Below are 25041 nucleotides of genomic sequence, written 5' to 3' on the forward strand. Positions count from 1 at the left end.
CAGTTTAGGCATCAATTACACCTATTCAAAGATTCGCAACAGTAAACATTATTTGCGACATGCACCATCTTTTCCACCACTTGTGATTAAACCATCCAAAATCTGAATAGCAGAACCAAGTGCCCATCCAGTCTCAATTCCCTTGATCTTTTTAGCAGTTTTCATCTTCCTGGTATCGGGCAGACTATAACCAGTACCAAGTAGCTGATGCATAAACCCAAGATCCATACACCAGTGTGGGTTTTCCTGAAACAGTTGTTTCCCAACATCTGTGAGTTTCAAAGTATCACCTTTGCATACCAATTCAGCAGCAGCCTTGAGATCCCCAACAAGAAACTCGGAGGTGGCATTAAATGGCTCAGCGTAGTTATCGTAGAAATACGAAAACGCGTACATGTCGTTATGGGGGAACGTAGCTTGTAGTGATGGCATATAGATGCCATCAAAGGAACAGGTTCGAAGAGGCGGTGTAAGTTTACAGCTAGACTCGGACTTGTCAAAGAGATGCGTAGTGATAAATGCACTACAGGATCCAAACCCATCTGCCGTGCCGATAATGTCCGGGATTTTATCTATTGCCATGATATCCTTTTCTCTGCCTTTGCGTACACAAGGCTGATGATTATTGCTATTGGAAGTAGTGGAAGATACACCCAGGATTCGCTGTCTTCCGGCGCGCAGTCCATACCCATCATATGAGTGCTGGTATAGATGATAGGTGAAGCCGCCAAACGTGAGATCGTATCTGTGACTTCCCTCTGGTAAAGTCTTATGACCCGCATCATTGGTATCTGCAGCCATATCAGGTTCAAAGACAATCTGTGTTGAACCACCACCTAGATCCAAGATGGCGGCAGTAAGATGACGTTTGGCAGTACCAATATAGCCTAAAAGGTAATTGACAGTGATCCATGCATACACTCCTTCACTACTGCCCTCCATGATAACCACTCCGTCCTTCTGTAGCACTGGAAATGGATACTCCTTGTCCAGCTTGGTTTGAATTGCAGCCAGAATCCGAGTGGACATATCACCTTTAAGCATACGCAGTCCAGCAGTGGCTTTGACTGTTATTGGAGTGCATTGATGCAAGGACTGAGGCACATTTTGCAGAGCTGTTTGCAAAAGAGAGTCCAAAGATGCAGCAGCTAGTGTAGGGTCGGTGTAGGAGGACAGCCCAGGTTTAACCTGCTCAAAGACCTCGTCTTCAAGTGTGGGTTGTGACCCTTTGCAGTAGTTGAAGCGATACACATGAATACGAGATCCAGTCGATCCAGCATCAATAATCAGTGCATACTGAATAGAGGGTCTGTCAGAGTGTAAGGGATGCTGACACTGCTGTGATGATGTATGTGCAAATGATTGATACTTGCTTGTGCTCAAGGATATATTGACCAGCTGCGATCCTGTTCATATAGTTGGTATCCAATGTACAATTCGCTTCTATGGTCACCATCTTATACATTGACTAGGTCAAGGCATTCATTAGACCACAAGTACGCTTACCAGGACGTTGAAGTGTCAGAGTCAGTAGTCCAATAGCAGCTACCACATACAAGAGTCCCTTTAGACTGGCCAAATCTGCTAATAGCCCAAGTACTGTTATGCTTTTACTATGACCAGAGGATGGTGATGCATGTCCAATGCTGCTTCCTCCAGGCCTGGTGGCCTGGTATAGAGCATTGGTATTTCGACTAGTAGGTGACTGTCGTTTACTGGCCATACTATAATCGACTATGGTCAATGTGGTATAGTGCAATGTAATGCTCTAGATGCTATTTACTACCAGATCTTGCAGATTGAACTCGCCCTTTTCTGAAAAACAACTCTTGCATACATCTGATCTTCATACTCATTGCAGTATGTCATCAGCTCGCTCTATTCCATTCATCACTACTTTGTATTCTCTCATCACTCGTCTATACATTGACTCGTTGCAAACCTTGTCACTTGTATCGTCTTCACATTCAACAATCATTTACACTAAACTGCAAAGTCTAAATAAAATAATTGATGCCAACTAACTTGTACAACTATCATGAGTTGAATATCTTTGATTTGAGCTTGTTGTATGATGATAGTCTTTTGCAAATTGTCCTATCAAGCCTGTTCAAGTTTATTCTTTTGCTTTTAATACAATACTTGCTAAAATAGCACGCTTTCCTTTATTCCATGATATTCTCAACTCCAGATTAATTACAATTTCTACAAATACCTACTGTAAAAAGTATCCAAAATATATATACCATGCTATTCAAAAACAAACTTTTGACCATTTTCAAACAAACTTGTCGGAGTTTCTACAACTTCAAACAAGCAATTTAGATCTGATTGTTTATTTGATAGGTATCACCGAATCGAGGTTTTTGTAAATAATATCTCGACTAAGCATAGATGAAGAGAAGACACTCAACAATCACAACCTAATTGCCATTATATCCGTTTTCATCAAACATTGGATAGAGTTTACCATTTTTTGTAATCTGATTGGTCAAAAGTATTTAAATGTTTGAAAGCTTTGCTTTTCAAATCATATTAGTTATTTATATATTATGGTAGATTGCTCCCACTTTTGAGTTCCTTCACTTCTGAATTATACTTGATTTCTACAGCAACTCTAGAGATTCTTTATATTCATATACGTTTTATAGTATAAATTATCCTTCACAAAACATTTATTTTTTAAACCTGTTACATACTCGTTTATAAGACACCTACTGTTAAGCATGCTTAGTCATGTATATGGCTGGAAGGCACTATGTGCTTTTGGGCTAGCAGCTCTTGCTCAGGCTGCTACCCATGATATCAGCATTACTATGACTGGTAAGTACTTGATGCTGTTGGTTGTATTACGACGCGTCTTTGATCTAAAAAGACGCGTTTAGATCTATCCAGTTATTCTGTTCACTGCCTTCATCAGTCATGTTCTAACTACTTGTATGGTCAACTTTATTAAAATGTATAAAATATCACACCACTATTATTTATTTGCTTGTCTACATTCATGCAACCATTACCACCCACCATTTTTTGTAAACAGTTGATGATACCTATGACCTCACGCTTGATGGGGTTTGCTATCAGGGCCCTGAATCTACATCTAGCTTGCAAAGCTGGCAAAATGTTCAAACTTATACCAAAAAGGTTGATGGCGATGGTCCGTGGCTTATTGCTATTGAAGGTCAAGACATTGGCACTATTGCTGGTCTGTTTGCTGCCGTTAAAATTGATGGTGTGCCATACTCGACTACTGCCACTTCAAACAATCTGTTTGTCATGACAGCCGACACTCCTAAAGATGGCTGGAAATTAGATGTAAACTACGATGACAGCGACTGGCACACTCAAACTACTGATACTTGTACTGATTACAAAACTGAATGGGCAACCCTGTTACCTACTCTTGACTCTAAAACTGGTAAAGAAATTGCTCGCTCTATGTAAGTACTCAAATTATGATAAACGCAAAATAGTTGTGCTTGATCCCAATGTGATGCATATTGATTTTAAAAAAATTGGGTTTAAATTAACTAAAATCAACGCTTTATCTATTACTGGCGTTAAATTGTATTACACCAGGTGGTATCCTAACTGCAGAAACACTGGAACTATTGAAAATCCTAAATCAATGTATTTCCGCTTGGTTTTAACTCCTCCATCGGTACGTAGTTGCTATTTTATTGGCAATAATTGATCAATCATTTAGAATCGCCACAAACCTTTTACTAAATCATTTATTTTATATTCAGTATGCCCCTCCTTCATATATACCCCCGCCTCCACCACCACCTACCACACACATTCTTGCCATCACCATGGCTGTCGATGACAGTTATGACTTGAACCTTGATGGTCAAAAGATTTCGGTTCCATACACGCCATCTGGCTGGCAAAGCGTCAAGACCTACACCAAGACTGTTGTCGGTGATGGTCCATGGCTGATATCTGTCAAAGGCTATGACGATGGAACTATTGCTGGATTTTTCTCAGTGGTTACTCTTGATGGTGTACCATACTCGACAACCGCTACCGCGACCAACAAATTCCGCATGACACCCAATACTCCAGCCGCTGGATGGGATTCTAGCTTGAGTTTTGATGATAAGGACTGGTACACACAGACATATGATTCATGCACCAACTATTCCAGTTTCTGGGCTGCTCTTCTACCTAATCTGGACGCGCAGACTAAAGGACAAGTTGCTCGTGCCATGTGGTATCCTGATTGTTACAACACCGGTACCGTTGCTTCGCCAAAGCCTATGTACTTCCGTCTTACTGTCGGTGGACCTAAATCGTCTTATATTCCTGCCAACCCCAATCCCGTTCCCACACACACTCTTGCCATCACCATGGCTGTCGATGACAGTTATGACTTGAACCTTGATGGTCAAAAGATTTCGGTTCCATACACGCCATCTGGCTGGCAAAGCGTCAAGACCTACACCAAGACTGTTGTCGGTGATGGTCCATGGCTGATATCTGTCAAAGGCTATGACGATGGAACTATTGCTGGATTTTTCTCAGTGGTTACTCTTGATGGTGTACCATACTCGACAACCGCTACCGCGACCAACAAATTCCGCATGACACCCAATACTCCAGCCGCTGGATGGGATTCTAGCTTGAGTTTTGATGACAAAGGCTGGTATACTCAGACAATTGATTCATGCACCAACTATTCCAGTTTCTGGGCTGCTCTTCTACCTAATCTGGACGCGCAGACTAAAGGACAAGTTGCTCGTGCCATGTGGTATCCTGATTGTTACAACACCGGTACCGTTGCCAACCCTAAACCTATGTACTTCCGTCTTACTGTCGGTGGACCTAAATCACCTGCTATTCCTGCCAACCCCAATCCCGTTCCTACACACACTCTTGCCATTACCATGGCTGTTGATGATTTCTACACTATCAATATTGATGGCGCCATCACTAGTGTTCCATACACGCCATCTGGCTGGCAAAGCGTCAAGACTTACACCAAGACTGTTTTTGGTGATGGTCCATGGCTGATATCTGTCAAAGGTAATGATGTTGGAAATGTTGCTGGTCTGTTTGCAGTAGTTACTCTTGATGGTACTCCTTATACCACCACAGCCTCTCCAACCAACAAGTTCCGCATGTATCCCAATACTCCAGCCGCTGGATGGGATTCTAGCTTGAGTTTTGATGATAAGGACTGGTACACACAGACATATGATTCGTGCACTGATTATAACGATCAATGGACTGCGCTTCTACCTAATCTGGACGCGCAGACTAAAGGACAAGTTGCTCGCTCAATGTGGTATCCTAACTGCAAAAATACCGGTACCGTTGCCAACCCTAAGCCCATGTATTTCCGTCTTACTGTCGGTGGACCTAAATCACCTTCCATTCCTGCCAACCCCAATCCTGTCCCATCTCATTCTTTGGTTGTTACCATGGCTGTTGATGACTATTACGATCTTACCATTGATGGCAAAAGATACACTGAACCCAAAACTCCTACCAGCTGGCAGAGCGTCAAGACCTACACCAAGACTGTTATTGGTGATGGTCCATGGCTTGTTTCTGTCCATGGATATGATGTTGGAAATGTTGCTGGTCTGTTTGCAGTGGTCACTCTTGATGGTGTACCATACTCGACAACCGCTACCGCGACCAACAAATTCCGCATGACATCCGATACTCCAGCCGCTGGATGGGATACTAGTTTGAGTTTTGATGACAAGAGCTGGTACACCCAAACGACTGATTCGTGCACTGATTATAACGATCAATGGGCCGCTCTTTTGCCTGGTCTTGATTCTATGACCAAACCTCAAGTTGCTCGTTCAATGTGGTATCCCAATTGCAAGGGTACTGGAACCAATGCCAATCCCAAATCAAACTATTTCCGTCTTACTGTCGGTGGACCTAAATCGCCTGCCATTCCTGCCAACCCCAATCCCGTCTCTACACACACTCTTGCCATTACCATGGCTGTTGATGATTTCTACACTATCAATATTGATGGCGCCATCACTAGTGTTCCATACACGCCATCTGGCTGGCAAAGCGTCAAGACTTACACCAAGACTGTTATTGGTGACGGTCCATGGCTGATATCTGTCAAAGGCAATGATGTTGGAAATGTTGCTGGTCTGTTTGCAGTGGTTACTCTTGATGGTGTACCATACTCGACAACCGCTACTGCGACCAATAAATTCCGTATGAGTCCATATACTCCAGCAGCTGGATGGGATACTAGCTTGAGTTTTGATGACAAGAGCTGGTATACTCAAACATATGATTCGTGCACTGATTATAACAATCAATGGACTGCGCTTCTACCTAATCTGGACGCGCAAACCAAAGGACAAGTTGCTCGCTCAATGTGGTATCCTGACTGCAAAAATACCGGTACCGTTGCTATCCCTAAGCCCATGTACTTCCGTCTTACTGTTAGTGGACCTAAGTCACCTGCCATTCCTGCCAACCCCAATCCTGTTCCCACGCACTCTCTTGCCATTACCATGGCTGTTGATGACTTTTACACTCTTAGACTCGATGGTCAAACAGTCTCAGTTCCATACACGCCATCTGGCTGGCAAAGCGTCAAGACCTACACCAAGACTGTTGTCGGTGATGGTCCATGGCTGATATCTGTCAAAGGCAATGATGTTGGAAATGTTGCTGGTCTGTTTGCAGTGGTTACTCTTGATGGTGTACCATACTCGACAACCGCTACCGCGACCAACAAATTCCGTATGACACCAAACACTCCAGCAGCTGGATGGGATACTGACGCTTACTTTTCTGATGCAAGTTGGTATACTCAGACCTATGATTCGTGCACTCAGTATGCCAATCAATGGACTGCTCTTTTGCCTGGTCTTGATACTGCTACCAAACCTCAAGTTGCTCGCTCAATGTGGTATCCTGACTGCAAAAATACCGGTACTGTTGCCAACCCTAAGCCCATGTACTTCCGTCTTGTGGTTGCCGGTCCTGGATCGTCTTATATTCCTGCTAGTCCAAATCCCGTCTCCACACATACTCTGTCCATCACCATTGCTGTTGATGACAACTACGTCCTGAATCTTGATGGTCAACAGCACTCTATTGCATATTCTGATAACAGTTGGCGACAGGTTAACACTTACACCAAGACTGTTGTCGGTGACGGTCCATGGCTGATATCCGTTCATGCCTATGATTCTGGAACCATTGCCGGATTCTTTTCTTCTGTGTTTGTTGATGGTGTGCCATACTCGACGACCGCTACTGCGACCAACAAGTTCCGCATGACACCCAATACTCCAGCCGCTGGATGGGATTCTAGCTTGAGTTTTGATGACAAGAGCTGGTACACACAAACAGTTGACGTTTGCACCAATTATGCCAATCTCTGGGCTGCACTTCTACCCAACCTGGACGCGCAGACTAAAGGACAAGTTGCTCGTCCTATGTGGTATCCTAACTGCTATAACACCGGTACTGTTGCTTCACCAAAGTCCATGTACTTCCGACTTTTGGCCGTTAGCTCCAAGGTAAAATTTATTATACTTGATCATTTTGTGATTTTATAAAACCTTTGTAAGTTTGGTTTGTATGGTTGCTGATTTTATTTTTGGTTTAATTAGGCTTCTCCTATTCCTGCTAATCCTAACCCGTCATCAACCCCTGCATACCAAGCTCCTGGATACACACCAACTCGTGTTGTTTACACTCCCCCAGTATACAAAGCTCCTAGCCCCCCAGTATACAAAGCTCCAGCTTATCCGGCATACCAAGCCCCTTCCTATTATTCAAGCTATGATAAGCGCGATCATGTTGCTTCCAACTCTAAACATCCTCGATATGGTAAATCCCAGAACAGTGGAAATTAGAATGATTTGGTAATATTATGATATATCAGGTTTTATTTCCAAGTTCAGTAACTTTTTCAATCATTTTTGATTGGGATTGGAAAGTGACGGTTTCAAAATATTGACCAAAATAAAAACAAGTTTCAAGGTTTTCCCTTAAAGCAGTTCTAATTTTAGGTCTTTAACAAAAGTTGTCTAGATTTAAAATCGTGTCGGAGTTTATTTTGAAAAATCAAACTAAAGCAAACTTACCTCAGTTGTTACTTGCCATGAAAATGAAACCCAAATACATTGATTTGTTTGAGATACGGCTACCTTCTACCCATATTATTTTACCTCGAGGTTTTAAACAAGCAGATTTTCATGCCGTAGCCAAGTCAAACAGAGATACAGGTCAAGGGGTTGAACTCAATGGCTCGGTTGTACTAAAATCATTGGTTCAGCTTGACAGAGTTCAAGCCATCCAAGTCCGCTTTGTAGGCTGTATCATATCAAAGCATGATACAAACCAGGTACATACTTTTAGATTCTCAACCGTGTACTAAAAATCTAAAAAAATGCATGTACCGTTCATTCCTTGTTATAAATATCTAGTGTAGCTTAAGAGGTTCTGAACGTCTATTTGATCAGAAAATAACGTTATTTGAGGGGAATCATCAAACTAGTCTACTTGGTTCAATCACACATGTTTTTGATTTTACGGTACGTGTTCCATCATATATGCCTGCATCGACATCTACTAGCCATATGCAAGTGGAATACCTTTTGGTCGCTGCAGTGCATTTTGAGCATGGATGTTGTGGCCTTTTGCCACTTTTTTCTCAAGACTCGATTGTAACACGACAAGAAGTGATCATTATGTATGATTGGGATATTGGAGCCGAGTTTGAGCAGCTAGTGAAGGTGTATGGACAGAGGCTGATTTGCGAAAACAAGGAAAAGTCAAACGGGAAGGAGAAACCAATGTTGGGATTGTGTTCTATTCAAGTCGACTCGGCTTTAGAAATCGGATCAAGCACATATAATGAGGGTGTAGATGATCAGAAAAATAGTACACCTTTTTGGATTATATGGACTCCCAGTTCATACGTTTTAGCAAGGTTTCCGCCTAGTATGAGCTCTCATGCTATGAATTTTCCTATCAAAGTTGTTCTCGCTAAAAACTGGGTACCCATTCATCTCAATTGGAGTATCACGCAGATGGAATCGTACGAGTTTTGGTACACTATCAATGACAGAAAAATGGACAAGCGTGTGTTTGATAAAGGAGAGTGCTGTCGCAATTGGACCAATACTATTGCATCAGGTGTGGTCAAAGTATTTGGTGATGGCAAGATGAATCTTAAAACCGACGAAGTAGAATACCACGTTGATTTAAGTTTTTGCACATCAGATATCGAGCTGGTTGTTGATATCAAGGTACATTTTTGTAGAGAATTTAAATTCAAGCATAATCAGGCTTATCTGCATGCTTTTATATTTTCAAATATACAGTCGCTAACCATGGTTTATTGACTGGCGAGTGTAGTCAAAAATTGCAAATGTATCACATCTACTACACCTTGACCTAGAAGTGGAAACTAAGGATGCTGATTTGACGCTCATCAAAAACACATTCGACTTGATTTGCCCTATTTGTGTCATAAAACCCGTCAATATCCATGAAACTGCAGATCAAACTAGACAATTTCTAACGAGTAATACAGAGGATATATTTGAAGCAAAAAAAGCAGCTCCAGCAGCTGAAGTTTCGGATGAGGTAAATCAGTCTATTCGGAATAGGTCAAGACAGTCAAAAGCCGTTTCTAACGACACAAAACCAATCCTGTGAATAAACTATAATCTTTATCCTGTACCTAAAATTCTAAACAATACTTTGCACGATGCCTGCTCTCGGCCAACAATCAAGTGGTGTGGTGTATAGCGTGCCAAAAACTAAAAGTTTTGCAGTTTATAAACTGTCAGGTCAATTCAAACCAGTATGTAAATTTGTCCAGCTTAGCAAGCACCAACAGATCTGGTTGCACTTGTAGGAGATATTGTAGCATATTCAATATAGTCTACCAAACAGCATATCCTACAGATATATACGATGATAAGAACTCTTCCTGCCAATAGACTTGCGGCAAGTAGGACACCGTTTGTCATGCCCAAGTGACTGTAGTAAGCACTCCTCACAGAAAATATGACCACATATAGTGGAGGATAGTTGGGTAGTTGGTCCAGCCAAAGTGAGACATACAGCACATTTCAGCGATGCAGGTGGAGGAGCAGGCTCGGGTGGTGGAATAGTTACAGTTGGAAGGCGATCGCGAGATGACAATGCACGATTAATGGAAATAGGTTGAACTCGAGATGTGCTTGTATGTGTAAAGAGTGTAGGTTGGTCCATGTAATTGGAGGGCATGTATTGCGCTCCAAAGCGAACCTGGGGCTGATGAGGAATAGTAGTGTATTCTATAGATTCAAGGAATAAATAGGATGAGTCCAGTCAGTACCAAAAAGTTGGAATATGCTCATGAAATTATTATCTAATCGTCAGAATCAATCCATATTTTTGGACTACTAATACACAAATGTATTAATAGTCCAATTCAACATACCAAATATTCTACTAGGCTGTGGATGCTGATGAAATGTATATCCTGATATTCCTTCCGAGTTTCTGCCAGGCGGCATAACAAAATCAGTAATGTGATGAGTAGTGAATAGATTTGTAGCTCGGTTGGGTACAGATGGATGGACTACACGAATAATTTCAATATCATCAGATGAATAGTGAGTATGCCGTGAGGTAGATCTGGCCGAGTCAATCATAGGACAAGGTAAAGTCAGGTCTGTTATATTTCGCTGCTGTAGTCTACTATTAGGAGGCGTGCTAGGCGCAGATATGACTAAAGGAGGGGTATCATCAGTTAAATCTATAACATCCTGTGCAGATGAATGTGTAATGTCATCCGTTGAATCCAGTATGATGAGAGGTGCTGTGTCTTGTGATGTCGTGAGGAAGGTGCTGGATGAAATAGCAGGCGAGTTGGATCGAGTGGTAAAAGTTATTTCTGACGAGTTAGTTGGTTGAGAGGTTGTAATATTTGGAATGGACTCTCCCGATAACATTAACAACTCGGATTCTAAACATGGCTCTACTACTCCTGTATTCGACTCTTTTAGATGTTCATGATCAGCTTGAATTGTTTCTGGCTCTGTTTTAGCCAAAAGGTCTTTTGAGAGAATGTCAAACGGCTCGATTGGGTCTTGTCCAAGTGAAAACGCAGTTTCGTCAGTTTCAGAAGAAGTTCTGCATACAGTTGGACTTGCATTCAAAAACAATCGTCTTCGCTTATTAGGAGAGAGTTTATCAGTAGAATCATTCATTGGATTGATGGACAAAGTTTCTGATGCAAGCTGACATCAAGTTTAGTTTCTGTTGAAGCTTACACCCCATATATACGGAACAATCCCTATTTATAGGGTCTACTAAATCGCTATTGAATTCATTAAACCGACTTTATCAACTGTTTGGTAGGATGGATGCCGAGGTTGCTCCATTAATCAACCAACATCAGATTGTGCTTCCTCGTCATGCTCGTCGCTCTGGAGCAGAATCTGCACACAACGATGATGACAGTGACACTGGCTATGACCTTGAAGGCTACGGCCACTCTACCAACCACAACTCATCAGATGGCATTGCATCTAATGCTCGATCTTATGGAGATGCCATTTCTTCCCTCTTTACCGACAACTACATGTCTCTTGAATTGAAGCCAGATGCTCATCGTCGTCCTCTGTGGGTGTGCCACAATGGTCGTATTATTTTAGAAGCTTTTTCTCCATTGGTTACCCAAGCCCAGGATTTCTTAATCACCATCGCTGAGCCTGTTACCCGTCCTTCTCGCATTCATGAATTTAAACTCACTGCATACTCTCTTTACGCTGCTGTCAGTGTTGGCATGTCCACCGATGTTATTCTGGATGTTTTGGAACGCTTCAGCAAGATTGCTGTTCCTAATCGTGTCATCCAATTTATTAAAGAATGCACTCTTAGCTACGGAAAAGTCAAACTGGTCTTGAATAGAAACAAATACTTTATTGAATCAAGTTATCCAGAGATTTTGCGAATCTTACTGGCATCCCCCGTCATTGCCTCTGCCCGTGTCATTCGTAATGATGACGATCAGACGGATCTCAACAATTTGAATCCCTCAACTTTAGGCCATATAAACAATCACTCACATTCCATAATGGATGGGTTTAAAAAATTAGGCTCCATTGCTAGCAACAATACTAAGTTGGACCCATGGTCTGCAAAACGCCTTAAACTCGTCACCAATGGCGCAGACAAAGAAGATGTAGATGCCCAATTCGGTGCTGTTATTACCCTGGATAAAGAAGATGATGATGACGATGCAGATGCTATTGCTAATTCTGCAACTCATGCAAGAGATGGTCTGACAGAAAAGGGCTCTAATTTGATTCTTGACGACGAATCCGACTTTACCCAATCATTTGAAATTGCCTCGCACATGGCTGAAGAAGTGAAAAAGAAATGTACCGAGCTAGACTACCCTTTAATGGAAGAGTACGATTTTCGAAAAGATGATATCAACGAAGATCTTGACATTGATTTGTCGCCAAAAACTACCATTAGAGATTATCAGGAAAAGTGTCTGAGTAAAATGTTTGGTGGTGGTGCCTCGGGCGGTCGTGCTAGATCTGGAATCATTGTTCTTCCTACTGGTGCTGGTAAAACACTGGTTGGCATCACTGCTGCTTGCACTGTCAAAAAAAGTACATTGGTACTGTGTACCAATGCTTTGTCGGTTGAACAATGGGCAAACGAGTTTCGTAAATGGTCTACTCTACAAGATCATCAGATTGCAAAATTTACTGCGGATTCTAAACAACGGGTAATTTATTTTATTTGATGTGCATGAATCTATATGTGCTCGCGTTTTAATCTTTTTATCTAGTTTGCTGGAAATTCTGGTGTGGTTGTATCCACCTATACTATGATTTCACATACAGGAAAGCGTGCCTACGACACTCAAAAAATGATCGAGTTTGTCAATGGTCATGAATGGGTATGCTTATACGTTGAAACGCTTTGATTTAAACTAGACGAATCGATTAGATCTTTTAGTATACTTTTATTGTCCTGAACCTATTTTTAAGCGATTTTTAATAACATAATGTATGACATACAACAAAGGGTCTGATGATTCTCGATGAGGTCCACGTCGTTCCAGCAAATATTTTTCGACGTGTATTGACGACAGTAGCCGCACATACAAAACTAGGACTTACAGCCACTTTGGTGAGAGAAGATGACAAAATTGAAGATTTGAATTTTCTTATTGGTCCAAAACTTTATGAAGCCAACTGGATGGATCTTGCTACTCGTGGTCATATTGCCAAAGTTGAGGCTGTGGAGATTTGGTGTCCAATGACTGGTGATTTTTATCAGCAATATATCAATTCTAAGCCAGGGTAAGTTTTTATTTAACTCTAAACTTTAACTTGCAAATAGTACCTTGATGAATTGATCAGCCATATATTTCTACTTTGATTTCATCCATTATATAAATAGCAAGCGAAGGCTGTTGTGTGTAATGAATCCTGCCAAATTTATGGCTGCGCAGTATTTAATCAAGTGGCGTGAGAAACAAGGCGATAAGATTATTGTATTTTCGGATAATGTATTCGCTCTCGAGGTAAACATCTCATTTTTTGTCCATACCAAAAGGTTTAATTTGAGATGCAGGTCAAACAACTGTTGGTTTTTAAAAAAAATTAATATTTTAATTTAATAGTACTATGCCAAAGCTCTTAAAAAACCATATATTTATGGTGGGACATCACACGAGGAACGATCTCGCATCCTCAACTATTTTCGCAACAACCATCCCATGTTTCGAACTATTTTCCTTTCCAAAGTAGGTGACACATCTCTTGATCTTCCTGAAGCTACGTGTCTTATCCAAATCTCGTCTCAATTCGGCTCACGTCGACAAGAAGCTCAGCGTATGGGTCGTATTCTTCGTGCCAAGCGAAGAAACGAAGAAGGGTTCAAATCACGATTTTATACTTTGGTGAGTAAAGATACCGACGAAGTGGTATTTAGTGCTCGAAGAAGGACGTTTCTAGTTGATCAGGGATACGAATTTCATGTGGTGCCAAACTATTTGAGTATGATTCCTGAGGAGGATCGAGGCGAGTTGCTGATGAGTCAATATTCCGATCAGGTCAAGTTGCTGCAGTTGGTAAAGCAACAAACTGAAGAAGTGGGCATGGATGAGGTTGTTGTTGCAGAAGCTGATGATCTGGCTGGGGTGTGGATGTCTCAAAGTGGAAGTATGGGTAAGCGTGGTGTAGCAAATAGACGAGGACGTGGTGGTTCTAGCACAAATGGTCGTCCAGCCGCTGTTGGCAAAAAGTCGCATTCGTTGTTTAAAGCTTGGAAAGCAAAATAATATTCATTTGTTTTATTTTATAGTAATTCCAGAATATTGTTTTCGGTAAAACTGGTCAAGATTTAAAAGTTTAAACTTATAGGCTTGGTCTGTAAGCTTGAGATATTTGGGTCAGTACAACAATCCACTCATCAAACAACTGTTTCAAACACAAGTCATCTGTGACCAACTACTTGATTGAAAATATTCACAAAGTTTACACAATCCCAACAAATTGATATTACAATTTCAAACATGCTATAATATCACTCGTTAATGATGGATGTCATTCTATTCAAATATACATCTACAACACCATATACACTGCATGATTACTTGCACTTTCAATCACCATCTGTCATTATTTTGTTTGCTACTAGTTCACCAGTTTGCATTCAATCACATGCATATTATTACAAACACCATTGTGCAATATACATCATTCTTATGATCGTGTTTGTACCAACTCGGATCTGAATGATTACATACACTTTCAACATATTTGATATGGTCTGATCCAGTGACACATTAGTCAATATCTATATGCGAGTTTCCCACTCACTTTTGATTATTGCAATGCGGATTCACAATGTGATTAAACTGGCACTATTTACCATACTTGAATAGGCTACTGCTAGACCATTGTACACGATTACGTATTCGACTACTGAAATGCATAACATGTTCAACCACAATATATCATCAAGTATTACATCACAACACATGTAGTCATTGACTTGAGATCTGCAACTCTGTACCACACCAACAATTGGAATGACGATCGCAATCATTTATTCCATCGAATGATCAACTATAATACAATAACATGATGGCATTCATTGACAGCTGTCGTGTCCATCACATGTATGATACTGTTCATTTATACATGAACAATGCAGCCATATTTGCAGGTGAACCCACATTCTGCATACTTGATTACTTTTAACATTATCGACCACTGCCTCTGCAACAATCGGAATGCAACACCATCTTGTAATGGTCAGATCTGTTTGACTGGTCATTGCCATGACTCTTTGCAATGCTTTGGATAGTCCAAGATTAAACTGGTATTGACCATTTCAACTATACAACTCATATCTGAAACCAAGCAATTGATGCATTACCAGTTTAATGTTTTGTCGAGATTGCTTGCTTGATAACATTTTCATTTGTCGTATTCTTCCATTGCCCATAATTAATGCTATACATTTTATCCGATTTCCAAGTTGGCTATACAGTTGTAGCCAATCAACACGCCTGCTTACTATCATCCTGCTTTTGCTTATCAACTCAAAATCTAGTCATTTCGAACTTGAAATGAACAAGGCATATTGCAATCATTCATGATTACAAATAGCATGGTGATATAACACACTTGGTATATAAACAGGCATGTCATCAATTCAAGTAACTCAAGCCACTAATAGTGTGTCCACTTTTGAGTACTCGGTTGATTCATGCTCCAATGAGTCTTGCTTCAACACATACAGAACATGCATACAGTCAATATAAACAAGGTTGTTAGTGGTGTGAAATGGACGTTTCATGTATATGCCAAGCACTCATTCAATGTTATACCAGCCCAGTTTTATCTGTCTGAATTCGGCATTTGACTCGCAATGCACAAGTTTGGAGTGTATGCAAGTTGTATATGATATGGCGCATTCCAGCAACATGCATTAATTTCTAGAGTTTAACTGATTTACAATTGAAAACAGGTATCGGTGCTACATCCAACTACAACTGCAATCAAGTTCCTTTGAATTTGCCATACATACAATTAATCAAAAGTAATACAGCAATACATCCGCTTCAAATATATGGCTTGGGTGCATGTAATTTGTAGGCACACGCATCATCCACATATGACATTGATGTGCTTTTTGGCTAGCATATATGTTTGGGCTATCAAACTATTGCATAGCATGCTTTGTAGATTCGAAATATAAAACAGCGTCAAGTCGCATGAAATGGCATACAATCAATCTTACCAATATCCACCATTGTAGCAGCTTAATCCTATACTTGCCACGTACATACTGCAAGATACTAAACCACACAATGTTTGTTTCTACCGTTTCTTTCGTGCTCGCTCTTGCCACCTCTGCAGTTTTTGCGGTTCCAACCATTCCATCCACACAAGACGCCCCTGACAGTCTTCCATTTTACTTTCCCGAATCCACGTACCAACAGATTCCTTATGATCACTCATCCAGCCTCATGGCTCCGTCCAATACCGATCCAGTCAAGACTGGTGTTGCGTATCTCTGTGACAAACTCAATCTCACACCTAACGAGTTCAAGGTTTACAATAACTTTACGGACAGTGCTGGCATAACTCACGTATATGGTGCACATCTAGTTAATGATGCACGTGTATCCAATCACCAAGCTGCAATCCATATCCAAGACGGCCAGATTATCTCATATTCGACTTCGTTTGGTACTGAAAGCCATTTTTCCAAACGTGAGCTTTCGATTGCAGAACCCAAAGCCAAACTGACGTTTGAACAGGTTGCTGATGCTATATCCAAGGCCAAGGGTCTGCCAGTTTACTCTAAGTTTAAACATGAGTTTGAATATGTTCAACAAGAAGATGGCACGCTTGTGTATGCTTATAAATTCGAGCTTCGCGACAAGAATGTTATTTCATGGATCCAAGTTTGGGCAGATACCAACACTGGTATGGTATTTCGGGTTCAGATATTGATTTTTATAGAGTCGGCACTAATCTGAATGTAAATGGATTGATATTAGGCAAACTGGTTCAAGTTGTTGATTTTAGTCGTGGTGCAACATACAAGGCTATCAAAGTTCCTGATCTCAGCCCCAATGATGGGTTTTCAGACATCAAAGATCCAGAATACAAACCATCGTCGCCCAACGGATGGACTAATGGAACTGTCACTGAGGGTAACAACGCCAAGACTATTGACTCTACAAAAAAACCGCCCGTTCCAGCAACCGGTGTTGATGGTGTATTCGATAGCAAGTTCAATCCCGCTGCTAATGTTACCGATCCAGACAACATGCAAGCAGCTGCTGTCAATCTGTTTTATCTTGCTAACCTAATGCACGATATCTCGTATCAGTATGGTTTCACCGAGGTTGCTGGCAATTTCCAAAATGACAACTTTGGAAAAGGTGGTAAGGGTAACGATGCAGTCAATATCAATGTCATGGAGACTTCGGGTTCTGAAAATGCTCTTTTTTTGACTCCACCTGATGGTCAGCCTGGTAGAATGGCAATGTTTCGATACACTTCTACTGAGCCCAATCGCAATCCTGGTCTTGACAGCCAAATCGTTGTACACGAATATGGACACGGTATTTCAAGTCGTTTGACTGGTGGGCCTGCAGCAACTGGGTGTTTGCTCGAAGGTGAGGCTAGAGGTATGAGCGAGGGTTGGTCCGACCTATTTGCCATGATCGTAACTGCCAAAGAATCACACAAAGCCGACACTCCAATTATCTTGGGTGCATATATTTCTGATTCATCCAGCGGTGTTCGCACTCATCCTTTCACTACTGACATGAAAGCCAATCCCTTCACATATTCAGATATTGGAAATAATCAAGAATCTTATATTGTTGGTGAAGTGTGGGCTTCTATACTCTGGGAAGTCTACTGGAACTTGGTCACCAAGAACGGATTCTCCACCAATCTCCACGATGCCAAGGGCAAGTTTGGTAACATTGTTACTATGCAGAATATGATTGGTGGATTTATGCTTCAGCCATGCAAGCCCACTTTCCTTAGTGCTCGTGATGCTTTTATTGCATCTGATGTTGCTCACTACAATGGTGCCAACAAATGCGAGATCTGGAAAGGATTTGCCAAACGCGGTCTGGGAGTCAAGGCTGCTAATAGTACAAACGATTTCTCAGTTCCTGATGAATGCGGTGGTGGTACTTCATCGTCTAGCAGTGTTTCTATTGCTACAACCACAGAATCTACCACAGTAGAGTCTGCCACAACTGTTCAAGCTACCACAACTGTATAAGTTACCACAACTCATGGTTTCTAGCTCATCAAGCATTTATTTCAACTATGCTGGAAAAAGTTGGAATCAAAACTAGATGTTCAAGTCTAGTAATTGTTTCCCACAATTTATTGAATAAAGTATATTGTAACAATGTATAAACAATCTGTATTGGTAACGGCTATTTGGTGTGTATGGCTTTGTGAAAAGTAATGCCATTAGTTTAAACTCGAATGAACACGGCACACTTGCATGGAGTTATCTATGCTTTGATATTCGAGTTTATTCAGAAAATAAATCCATTCAATAATATCAAGTAAAGACTTGAATGAAATACATTCAGATCCATCAGCCCAGAATATGCTGTTTTTACAAGACATTGACTAGTAATACAATATGTCCACCATTGGGTAGAGTTGTACCAATCAAAACAAGTATAGGCTGCATTATCACAATTACTGATGATCGATCTCAGAATTCTGTTTAAACATATCAATCAATGGCAATGACTGTTGAAAAGGCTAGCATGTATGACAAGTGCAAAGTAACTGATTGAGTCGAGAGTATCAATTACACAATCTACCTGCACAATATTCAATTATTATCGACATGATTGGAGTATTGAACATCAAGTTTGATATGCGGTGTCATGGAATCATCTGGTTGTCCATATGATTGTCAATCACCAAACGTGTAGTTGTCAATGTTCAGATCCAATATAAAACAGATGACCATTGGTGATGAGATTGTCATGCAGTATTGATTTACAAGTGCTGACACCAAATCACAATGCATTTGACAAACACACCTAACTAATATTACCGTATAATTGGTTTCAATCAACATCTACGGCCATACACACAAGAAAATACCGGATCCCGTTCGATCTCCGAAGTCAAGCTTGTGATGGCTCAGTCAGTACTGTGGTGGGGGACCACACGGGAATACTGAGTGCTGTAGTTTTTGCTAAATTAACAATCTGATCTCGTTTTGGTATTCTGGATCAAATCTCAACTTGAATCTTGATGATGGTTGTGTTGAAACTGGAAAGCAAGATTTTCATCTGATAAACTATTTGACAGTATCTTAATATGGCGTGTATACTGTGTTCACTACATGATGGTTCATTCCATTTGTCTTGCAAACACTAAATACTACCATAACAGCAGCATAGTATACACTGTATTACCTTCAAGCTATCGACTTTTTCAAGTATACTACATTAATCAACTGTGTATCAGCTATGAACCAAAGTGACCAAAGTTGATAGCAAAGCGTCGGATAATAAAAACCAAAGCATAAATGAATGTATGATGATGGACAACTTTCACTGGCATCGAGACTAGCCATTTATTATGTATTTTAGCTTATTCATTACTCCATTTTACGTGAATACGGCTGTGGATTGAGTTTATAATCACTTTTATAGTAGTGGGATTGGATATGCCACATGCTAGTCCAGATAAAACAACCGAGAAATACAGCCAATGATCAGTATAGCAGCTATTACTTGATAATCGAGTGCATCGTAAGCTCAAACATGCACTGAGTGATTTGTGTTTAATGATTCATTGACAAATCTTTGAGCAATAATGAATTATTCTAGTATTAGATTCATAGTCCGACTAATATTGGATATACTGATATATCAAGACCGATACTACACTGATCAAATGTTCAATGAGTAACAAGTGCTTGCAAGTGATATTACAATCAGAAAGTGAGCATAACAACAATACTAGTATGGAATTGGCAAGGTGGTGATTGGATAAACGAGCAAGCATATGTGATTGACGCTTTTAAACTGACAATTGTATAACATGGACTAAAAACTAGGACGGTTTGGTCGTTTCAAACAAATGAAATCCGACTTTAGCTCAGTTGGTAGCAGCAACAGACTGTAGTATAACAACTATCTGTGGGTCCTCGGTTCGACTCCGAGAAGTCGGATTTTTGCTTTTTGCTGTTGATATCAATTGAAACCTTGTTTTAACTCTAAGCCAATACTTTTGTCAAGTACATGCACAGTTGACTGTCGGACTGTATTCCCTATATATAATCTGTCGAGTATTCGGTACTATTTTGGAGTTTAGATCCTTGTGACTAGTCATTATTGTCGTAAAACTGCATGTGTATTAATCAATCGGCTATTGATATTTATAGCCGTATTGATACAACACTTTTGTATCTTGCAACGACTTTGTTTTGGTTTAGAATATACAATGGTTACATATTCGTTGTGCTTGTTGGTATTTTCAATTTTTTCAAGCATGATGTCCATCGTATGATGCAAACTATGGTTTGAGCTGAAATTGCCTTTATTTGGCATAACCACACATTGTGCAACCACCAAGCTTGAGCCCAGATTCATGTATTGCATTTGGTTGTTTTAATGTTATCAAAACAACTATACACATGATGTATTTTAAACTATCACAGATACATTCGCGTTTGGTTCAAGAGAACGATTGCACATCTTGGGAATGCAACTGTTGTTTGCATGCCAATCACCACCAACAATACCGCTGAGCTTTGTCACCCAGTCCATGACACAATGTTGTCCAGCCAGTGTGATATGAATTGGCACCATCAAACATGAGACCGGCAGTTTATTATGCACATTGACATCTTTATTTAGCGATCCATTTTACGTGAGTATGGCTGTAAAATTGTAATCAAGTACTGTTAATAGTTTTACTTCCGGATATGCATCACCAGCTATAAACGAGGTTGTGGATGCAATATACTCAGTCTTTACTACTAAATTCGCTATACGATGTAGTGTTGTGAGCATCCAGTATTACCATTGTAATGATTGTGCTTTGGATTGAACTGCTCAAACTTTCAAGACTCATTTTATTAGCCAAGATATATAATGGATCAAGTATTGGCTTGCAAGTGCAACTTTCACATTGGTAATATAGGATAATAACGGCTTTGTAACTTACAATAATCAATGTTACAGTAATAAACTTTTATTGAGCAACAATAGTGATTTGCACTTTTATTGATTGTGTAAACTATCCATATATCATGCAATCAACCATGTGCTCCGACTACATGTTATAACAATAAAGGGATCCATGACCATCATCCCGTTTAAATATACAACAGTGATGGTAATATGTCGAACCTATTTTGCGTGAACCAAGAGTTTTAGCAGCATTTTCAAAATGAGGTAGTCGATTTCGATTTAATATGAAAGAATGCTTACGTTTTAACAGACGAGTTTAATCGAGGTGGAATGTGCTCATGTATTCATGCAGCAGTTTGAGTAGATTTTAGTATCAAACCATGTCTTGGCCAAAAAACTGTCCGTTTGAACAGCAATGGCAGTCAAACAGGATACATTCAACACTCTTGTCATGTAGTTAGATTCATTCAAAAATATCGTGTTCAAACTGCATCAGCCGAGACAAATCTACCAAATAGCTTATTCGAGCAATCTCAGTTCAAACAATGACTCATTTCATCCGATGCACTTTTATTCATTATAAAAAGTATGCAGCTGGATCAAACTTATACTTGACGGCAGACTCAACGAGATAGCACATATTTGCAAAGCCATTGCTGCGTTTGAACCATCATCCACGGAGAAAAAGTATGGCCGGCATCAGGATCAATGCGCTCGTCAAACCACTCCGACTTGCCCTCAGCACCATACCTTTCCCTAACACGATCAATAAACATCTTGTTAGCAGATGGAGGAACCATGGCGTCTAACCCTCCACCAAGAATCAAAAGTTTCTGGTTGTCGAGTTTGTGGACATTGTTGACTGGATCCAGACGGGTCAAAATCTGAACAAGGCTGGGTGGAAAGCATTCACAGGAATCGGTTGAAATGGACAGACCGGATGCTTGTGCACGAGGAACCATCAAGGAAGCGTAATCCCCACATCCAATGATCGACACTGCAACATCCAGTCTTGGTTCTATCAGCAGGAACATTACACGTAGATTAGTGATTAGATTCGAAACACAACAGCATGCAGATCTACCAATCAATCCACAAATGCTTGCAGTTGTTTAGATTACCATGGACTGCAGCGAGAAGGGTCGAGTGTCCACCCAGACTGACTCCGGCTACACCCCATCGATGAACGCTCATTGTTGCAGATAAATGCATTGGAAGAACATCCATCAAAAAAGATACATCTTTTGCAGTACCGTACTGGATTGACCACATATCTGTCGCATGAGTTGGGTTTCCTGTTGACCAGGACTCGTTGGCAACTGCAGATACCAGTCGAGATCCGTGGTTGCGCTGCTCAAACAGAACCACCACGAGTCCCAGCGATCGAGCATTATCCTGCTTTGTCATGGCATTCACTAGTGTTTTGGCATGCTCAACATATCTCTTGATTGGTTCTGATTATACAAAGTTGGTGTTTATTCAGTATAAATCAACTGTAAAACCTGGCTTCTATGACAATATACATGAATACCTTTACGGCCATGAAGAAGAAACAAAACTGCAACATCCGACTGCTGCAGATGTTGATCAACACAACTGCGCACAATCGTAATAGGAATTCCTCCAACTGCTTGCTCCTCAATCAAACAGTCCATATCTTGTAATAAATGATTACATCAACTGTTTGATAATAAACCAATTTATCCTGACAAATCGGATAAATCGGATAAATCCAAGACTCGAGATTCTTGTCAACGCAATCAATTAAATCCCATCTCAGCCAACTCCAACTCTCGCATATTCCGTGCAATATCCAGTTTACAATAAGGAATGCCAAGAGTCTTCTGCATCACTGCAATGATCCCATGCAACTGGAAAATCTCTCTGCATTGGTCTCCATATAATGTGCGAAACAATCCTTCGGCATGTCGAGCAATCTTGATCCCTTTTTCCGCATCAACTGCCATCATAAAATACGCCATTTTGTTGTGCTCATTGGCGGCTTCAATACTGGTGAGTCCAAATATACCTTCAACAATGCGGATCGAGCTTTCTAATAGTTTTTCACACCATGAAAGTAATATGCGGTTGTCCCCCTGTTTGGCAAGCTGCACATTGAGCGAGGCAAGATTGTCGTACATACAACCAAGTCTGCTCGATGAGGGATGCATGATTGATTCTAGGTCAGTTTGAATGCCCTGCAGTGTTTGGATGAGGCTGGCTACGTTATCATGTTTTCTATGGTCTTGGCATTCATGCCATACTGCATCGATCTTGGCCATAACCTAAATACCAAATCCCACAATCAATCCGTCTCAGTATCATGCTCTTTGTCATTAGCTGTAACGCGTTGGACGAGGTTGGAAACTACAAGCTAATGTCAATTCCAACATATTGCTACCTTTTGCTGGCGAGAAATGTCCACAATAGAATGGCATTTGGGACATCGAGGTTCCCCCTCATAAAGCGGGTAAGGACATCCAGGACACTTTAAACCAGCCAACTGTCGATCCTTGGTATCATCTTCAGATATGCATGCTGAACATCGACACTCGAATCCCCAGCCTGCTTTTAAATTTTGTTGTCTAGTCGCCCTCAAGCTACGTCCAGCAGATTCGCCCTAGTATTTGTCCACATTAGTTTGTATAGTCGTCAGAAAAACGAGTCTGCCCTTACAAAATCAATTTGAAAGTGTTTGTGGAATCAACCCAACGTTACATAGGATATAGTGATGGCATTTCCTTTACGGATATTCTTGGATGCTCTAATATAAAGATGCGATGCCTGGAAATAAACTAAAGCAGTCGGCTCACAGCTACTGATATAGTTAGCTCTGAATAGTCAAAAGCTAATATACAACACTACTCTTACCTGTGGTTGATGAGTGATGCAGTTGGGTATATGCCCGATCCAGTACGGATTTCACGCTGACTGGTGATCTCTTCATCCATATCTGAATGATCAAAACAGGTAGTGGATATGCCAATACAATTGCAACTACCAATACAAGTTAGAACTAAAAAATCCATCGACTTTGAATCATTCACTACTTGGTCTTTTTACAGCCATATTCACGTAAAATAAATCACTAAACAACGCCATTGCAAGTGTTCCATTTCACATGAATACGACCGTAAATCACATACCTGATTTGCATCATTAAACGCATCAGCATAGAACGATCAAGTCGGTCTTTAGTATCGGTGATAGCTTGCTCCAACAGCAATACTTTTAGCGAGGCCATTAGCACATCCACCTTGTCAATTTTTGTGATATTCGATGCCAGATACTTCAACGCTTCAATGTCATCCATATACACACCAGACTGAGTAAATCCAGGCGCTTTGGTTTTTGTCGTGATGCGTTGTTGAATCGTGGGCCAAAAATTCATGGTGCAGAGGTTCGGAGTTGATCTGGACTCGCAGACAATGCGGGAAAGTCGAAGTGCAAGCAAAGTGTGGTCGTCCATTTGTTGGATGCTGCGATTACCACATTCTTTAGCATGAAGTGACTGCATCTTGGAACGACACATCTCAGAACAATATGGCTCATCAAATGCACAATCGGGACAACTATCAACCCTCGAATCAAATACATTCATCATCAGATTTTGAGATTCAGCATACTGGTTTTTGATCAACCATCATTCCAATGGCATATCAAACATACTATATTCCATGAACACTTGCACGACGAAAACAAAATGCACAGTATTCTCCACGACAAGTACGAGACACAACCCAGGCAATGGGTGCTTCAACCAGCAGAACCTCACCTGCTTTGATATCCTGCGATGCAATCACACTACGATCACCATTCAAATAGGCAACTTCAATTTTTGGATGAACAAAGGGTTT

General features: G+C 40.7%; 8 protein-coding genes across 8 annotated transcripts; 4 read left to right on the plus strand and 4 right to left on the minus strand.

The window, feature by feature from the left end:
* Positions 1-31: 31 nt before the first annotated feature.
* BATDEDRAFT_34942 (uncharacterized protein) lies at positions 32-1723 on the minus strand (the record flags this gene model as incomplete). Its single annotated transcript, XM_006678508.1, has 2 exons — positions 32-1406; positions 1507-1723. The coding sequence occupies 2 exons, from the start codon at positions 1721-1723 to the stop codon at positions 49-51; spliced, it is 1575 nt and encodes a 524-aa protein (XP_006678571.1). The 3' UTR covers positions 32-48.
* A 3146-nt stretch (positions 1724-4869) lies between these two features.
* Positions 4870-7998, plus strand: BATDEDRAFT_36896 (uncharacterized protein). Its single transcript, XM_006678540.1, has 3 exons — positions 4870-5116; positions 6191-7517; positions 7611-7998. Exons 1-3 carry the CDS (start codon positions 4890-4892, stop codon positions 7854-7856), a joined length of 1800 nt encoding a protein of 599 aa, XP_006678603.1. The 5' UTR covers positions 4870-4889; the 3' UTR covers positions 7857-7998.
* Positions 7999-8104: 106 nt separating this feature from the next.
* Positions 8105-9666, plus strand: BATDEDRAFT_24411 (uncharacterized protein; the record flags this gene model as incomplete). The annotated part of the gene is made up of 3 exons (XM_006678384.1): positions 8105-8347; positions 8430-9254; positions 9364-9666. 3 exons carry the CDS (start codon positions 8105-8107, stop codon positions 9664-9666), a joined length of 1371 nt encoding a protein of 456 aa, XP_006678447.1.
* Positions 9667-9912: 246 nt separating this feature from the next.
* On the minus strand, positions 9913-11210 carry BATDEDRAFT_24412 (uncharacterized protein; the record flags this gene model as incomplete). The annotated part of the gene is made up of 2 exons (XM_006678385.1): positions 9913-10292; positions 10439-11210. The coding sequence occupies 2 exons, from the start codon at positions 11208-11210 to the stop codon at positions 9913-9915; spliced, it is 1152 nt and encodes a 383-aa protein (XP_006678448.1).
* Positions 11211-11363: 153 nt separating this feature from the next.
* On the plus strand, positions 11364-14332 carry BATDEDRAFT_33160 (uncharacterized protein). Its single transcript, XM_006678491.1, has 6 exons — positions 11364-12203; positions 12228-12745; positions 12809-12919; positions 13048-13325; positions 13426-13549; positions 13649-14332. Exons 1-6 carry the CDS (start codon positions 11585-11587, stop codon positions 14306-14308), a joined length of 2310 nt encoding a protein of 769 aa, XP_006678554.1. The 5' UTR covers positions 11364-11584; the 3' UTR covers positions 14309-14332.
* A 2606-nt stretch (positions 14333-16938) lies between these two features.
* Positions 16939-18291, plus strand: BATDEDRAFT_11205 (uncharacterized protein; the record flags this gene model as incomplete). Its single annotated transcript, XM_006678294.1, has 1 exon — positions 16939-18291. One exon carries the CDS (start codon positions 16939-16941, stop codon positions 18289-18291), a length of 1353 nt encoding a protein of 450 aa, XP_006678357.1.
* Positions 18292-21740: 3449 nt separating this feature from the next.
* On the minus strand, positions 21741-22890 carry BATDEDRAFT_87976 (uncharacterized protein). The gene is made up of 3 exons (XM_006678678.1): positions 22716-22890; positions 22306-22638; positions 21741-22202 (listed from the first exon to the last, which is right to left on the minus strand). The coding sequence occupies exons 1-3, from the start codon at positions 22837-22839 to the stop codon at positions 21808-21810; spliced, it is 852 nt and encodes a 283-aa protein (XP_006678741.1). The 5' UTR covers positions 22840-22890; the 3' UTR covers positions 21741-21807.
* Positions 22891-22944: 54 nt separating this feature from the next.
* BATDEDRAFT_88247 (uncharacterized protein) lies at positions 22945-24701 on the minus strand (the record flags this gene model as incomplete). The annotated part of the gene is made up of 5 exons (XM_006678679.1): positions 22945-23469; positions 23586-23804; positions 23903-23948; positions 24056-24181; positions 24331-24701. The coding sequence occupies 5 exons, from the start codon at positions 24699-24701 to the stop codon at positions 22945-22947; spliced, it is 1287 nt and encodes a 428-aa protein (XP_006678742.1).
* Between the last annotated feature and the right edge of the window lie 340 nt (positions 24702-25041).

The sequence above is a fragment of the Batrachochytrium dendrobatidis genome (assembly GCF_000203795.2).
Source record: "Batrachochytrium dendrobatidis JAM81 unplaced genomic scaffold BATDEscaffold_5, whole genome shotgun sequence".
In the NCBI taxonomy this organism is placed as follows: domain Eukaryota; kingdom Fungi; phylum Chytridiomycota; class Chytridiomycetes; order Rhizophydiales; genus Batrachochytrium; species Batrachochytrium dendrobatidis.

What these genes read in the sequence shown, in the direction of transcription:
- BATDEDRAFT_33160 (XM_006678491.1), top strand. Translation starts at nt 11,585, where the DNA reads ATGTCTCTTGAATTGAAGCCAGATGCTCATCGTCGTCCTCTGTGGGTG. An exon ending in TTGTCAATGGTCATGAATGG is followed by an intron (nt 12,920 to 13,047) that starts GTATGCTTATAC and finishes CATACAACAAAG; the next exon opens with GGTCTGATGATTCTCGATGA. An exon ending in ATAATGTATTCGCTCTCGAG is followed by an intron (nt 13,550 to 13,648) that starts GTAAACATCTCA and finishes TTAATTTAATAG; the next exon opens with TACTATGCCAAAGCTCTTAA.
- BATDEDRAFT_36896 (XM_006678540.1), top strand. Translation starts at nt 4,890, where the DNA reads ATGGCTGTTGATGATTTCTACACTATCAATATTGATGGCGCCATCACT. An exon ending in ACAGCCTCTCCAACCAACAA is followed by an intron (nt 5,117 to 6,190) that starts GTTCCGCATGTA and finishes TGCGACCAATAA; the next exon opens with ATTCCGTATGAGTCCATATA. An exon ending in TTTTGGCCGTTAGCTCCAAG is followed by an intron (nt 7,518 to 7,610) that starts GTAAAATTTATT and finishes TGGTTTAATTAG; the next exon opens with GCTTCTCCTATTCCTGCTAA.
- BATDEDRAFT_87976 (XM_006678678.1), bottom strand. Translation starts at nt 22,839, where the DNA reads ATGGACTGTTTGATTGAGGAGCAAGCAGTTGGAGGAATTCCTATTACG. An exon ending in TCTTCTTCATGGCCGTAAAG is followed by an intron (nt 22,639 to 22,715) that starts GTATTCATGTAT and finishes TTGTATAATCAG; the next exon opens with AACCAATCAAGAGATATGTT. An exon ending in CCTTCTCGCTGCAGTCCATG is followed by an intron (nt 22,203 to 22,305) that starts GTAATCTAAACA and finishes TCCTGCTGATAG; the next exon opens with AACCAAGACTGGATGTTGCA.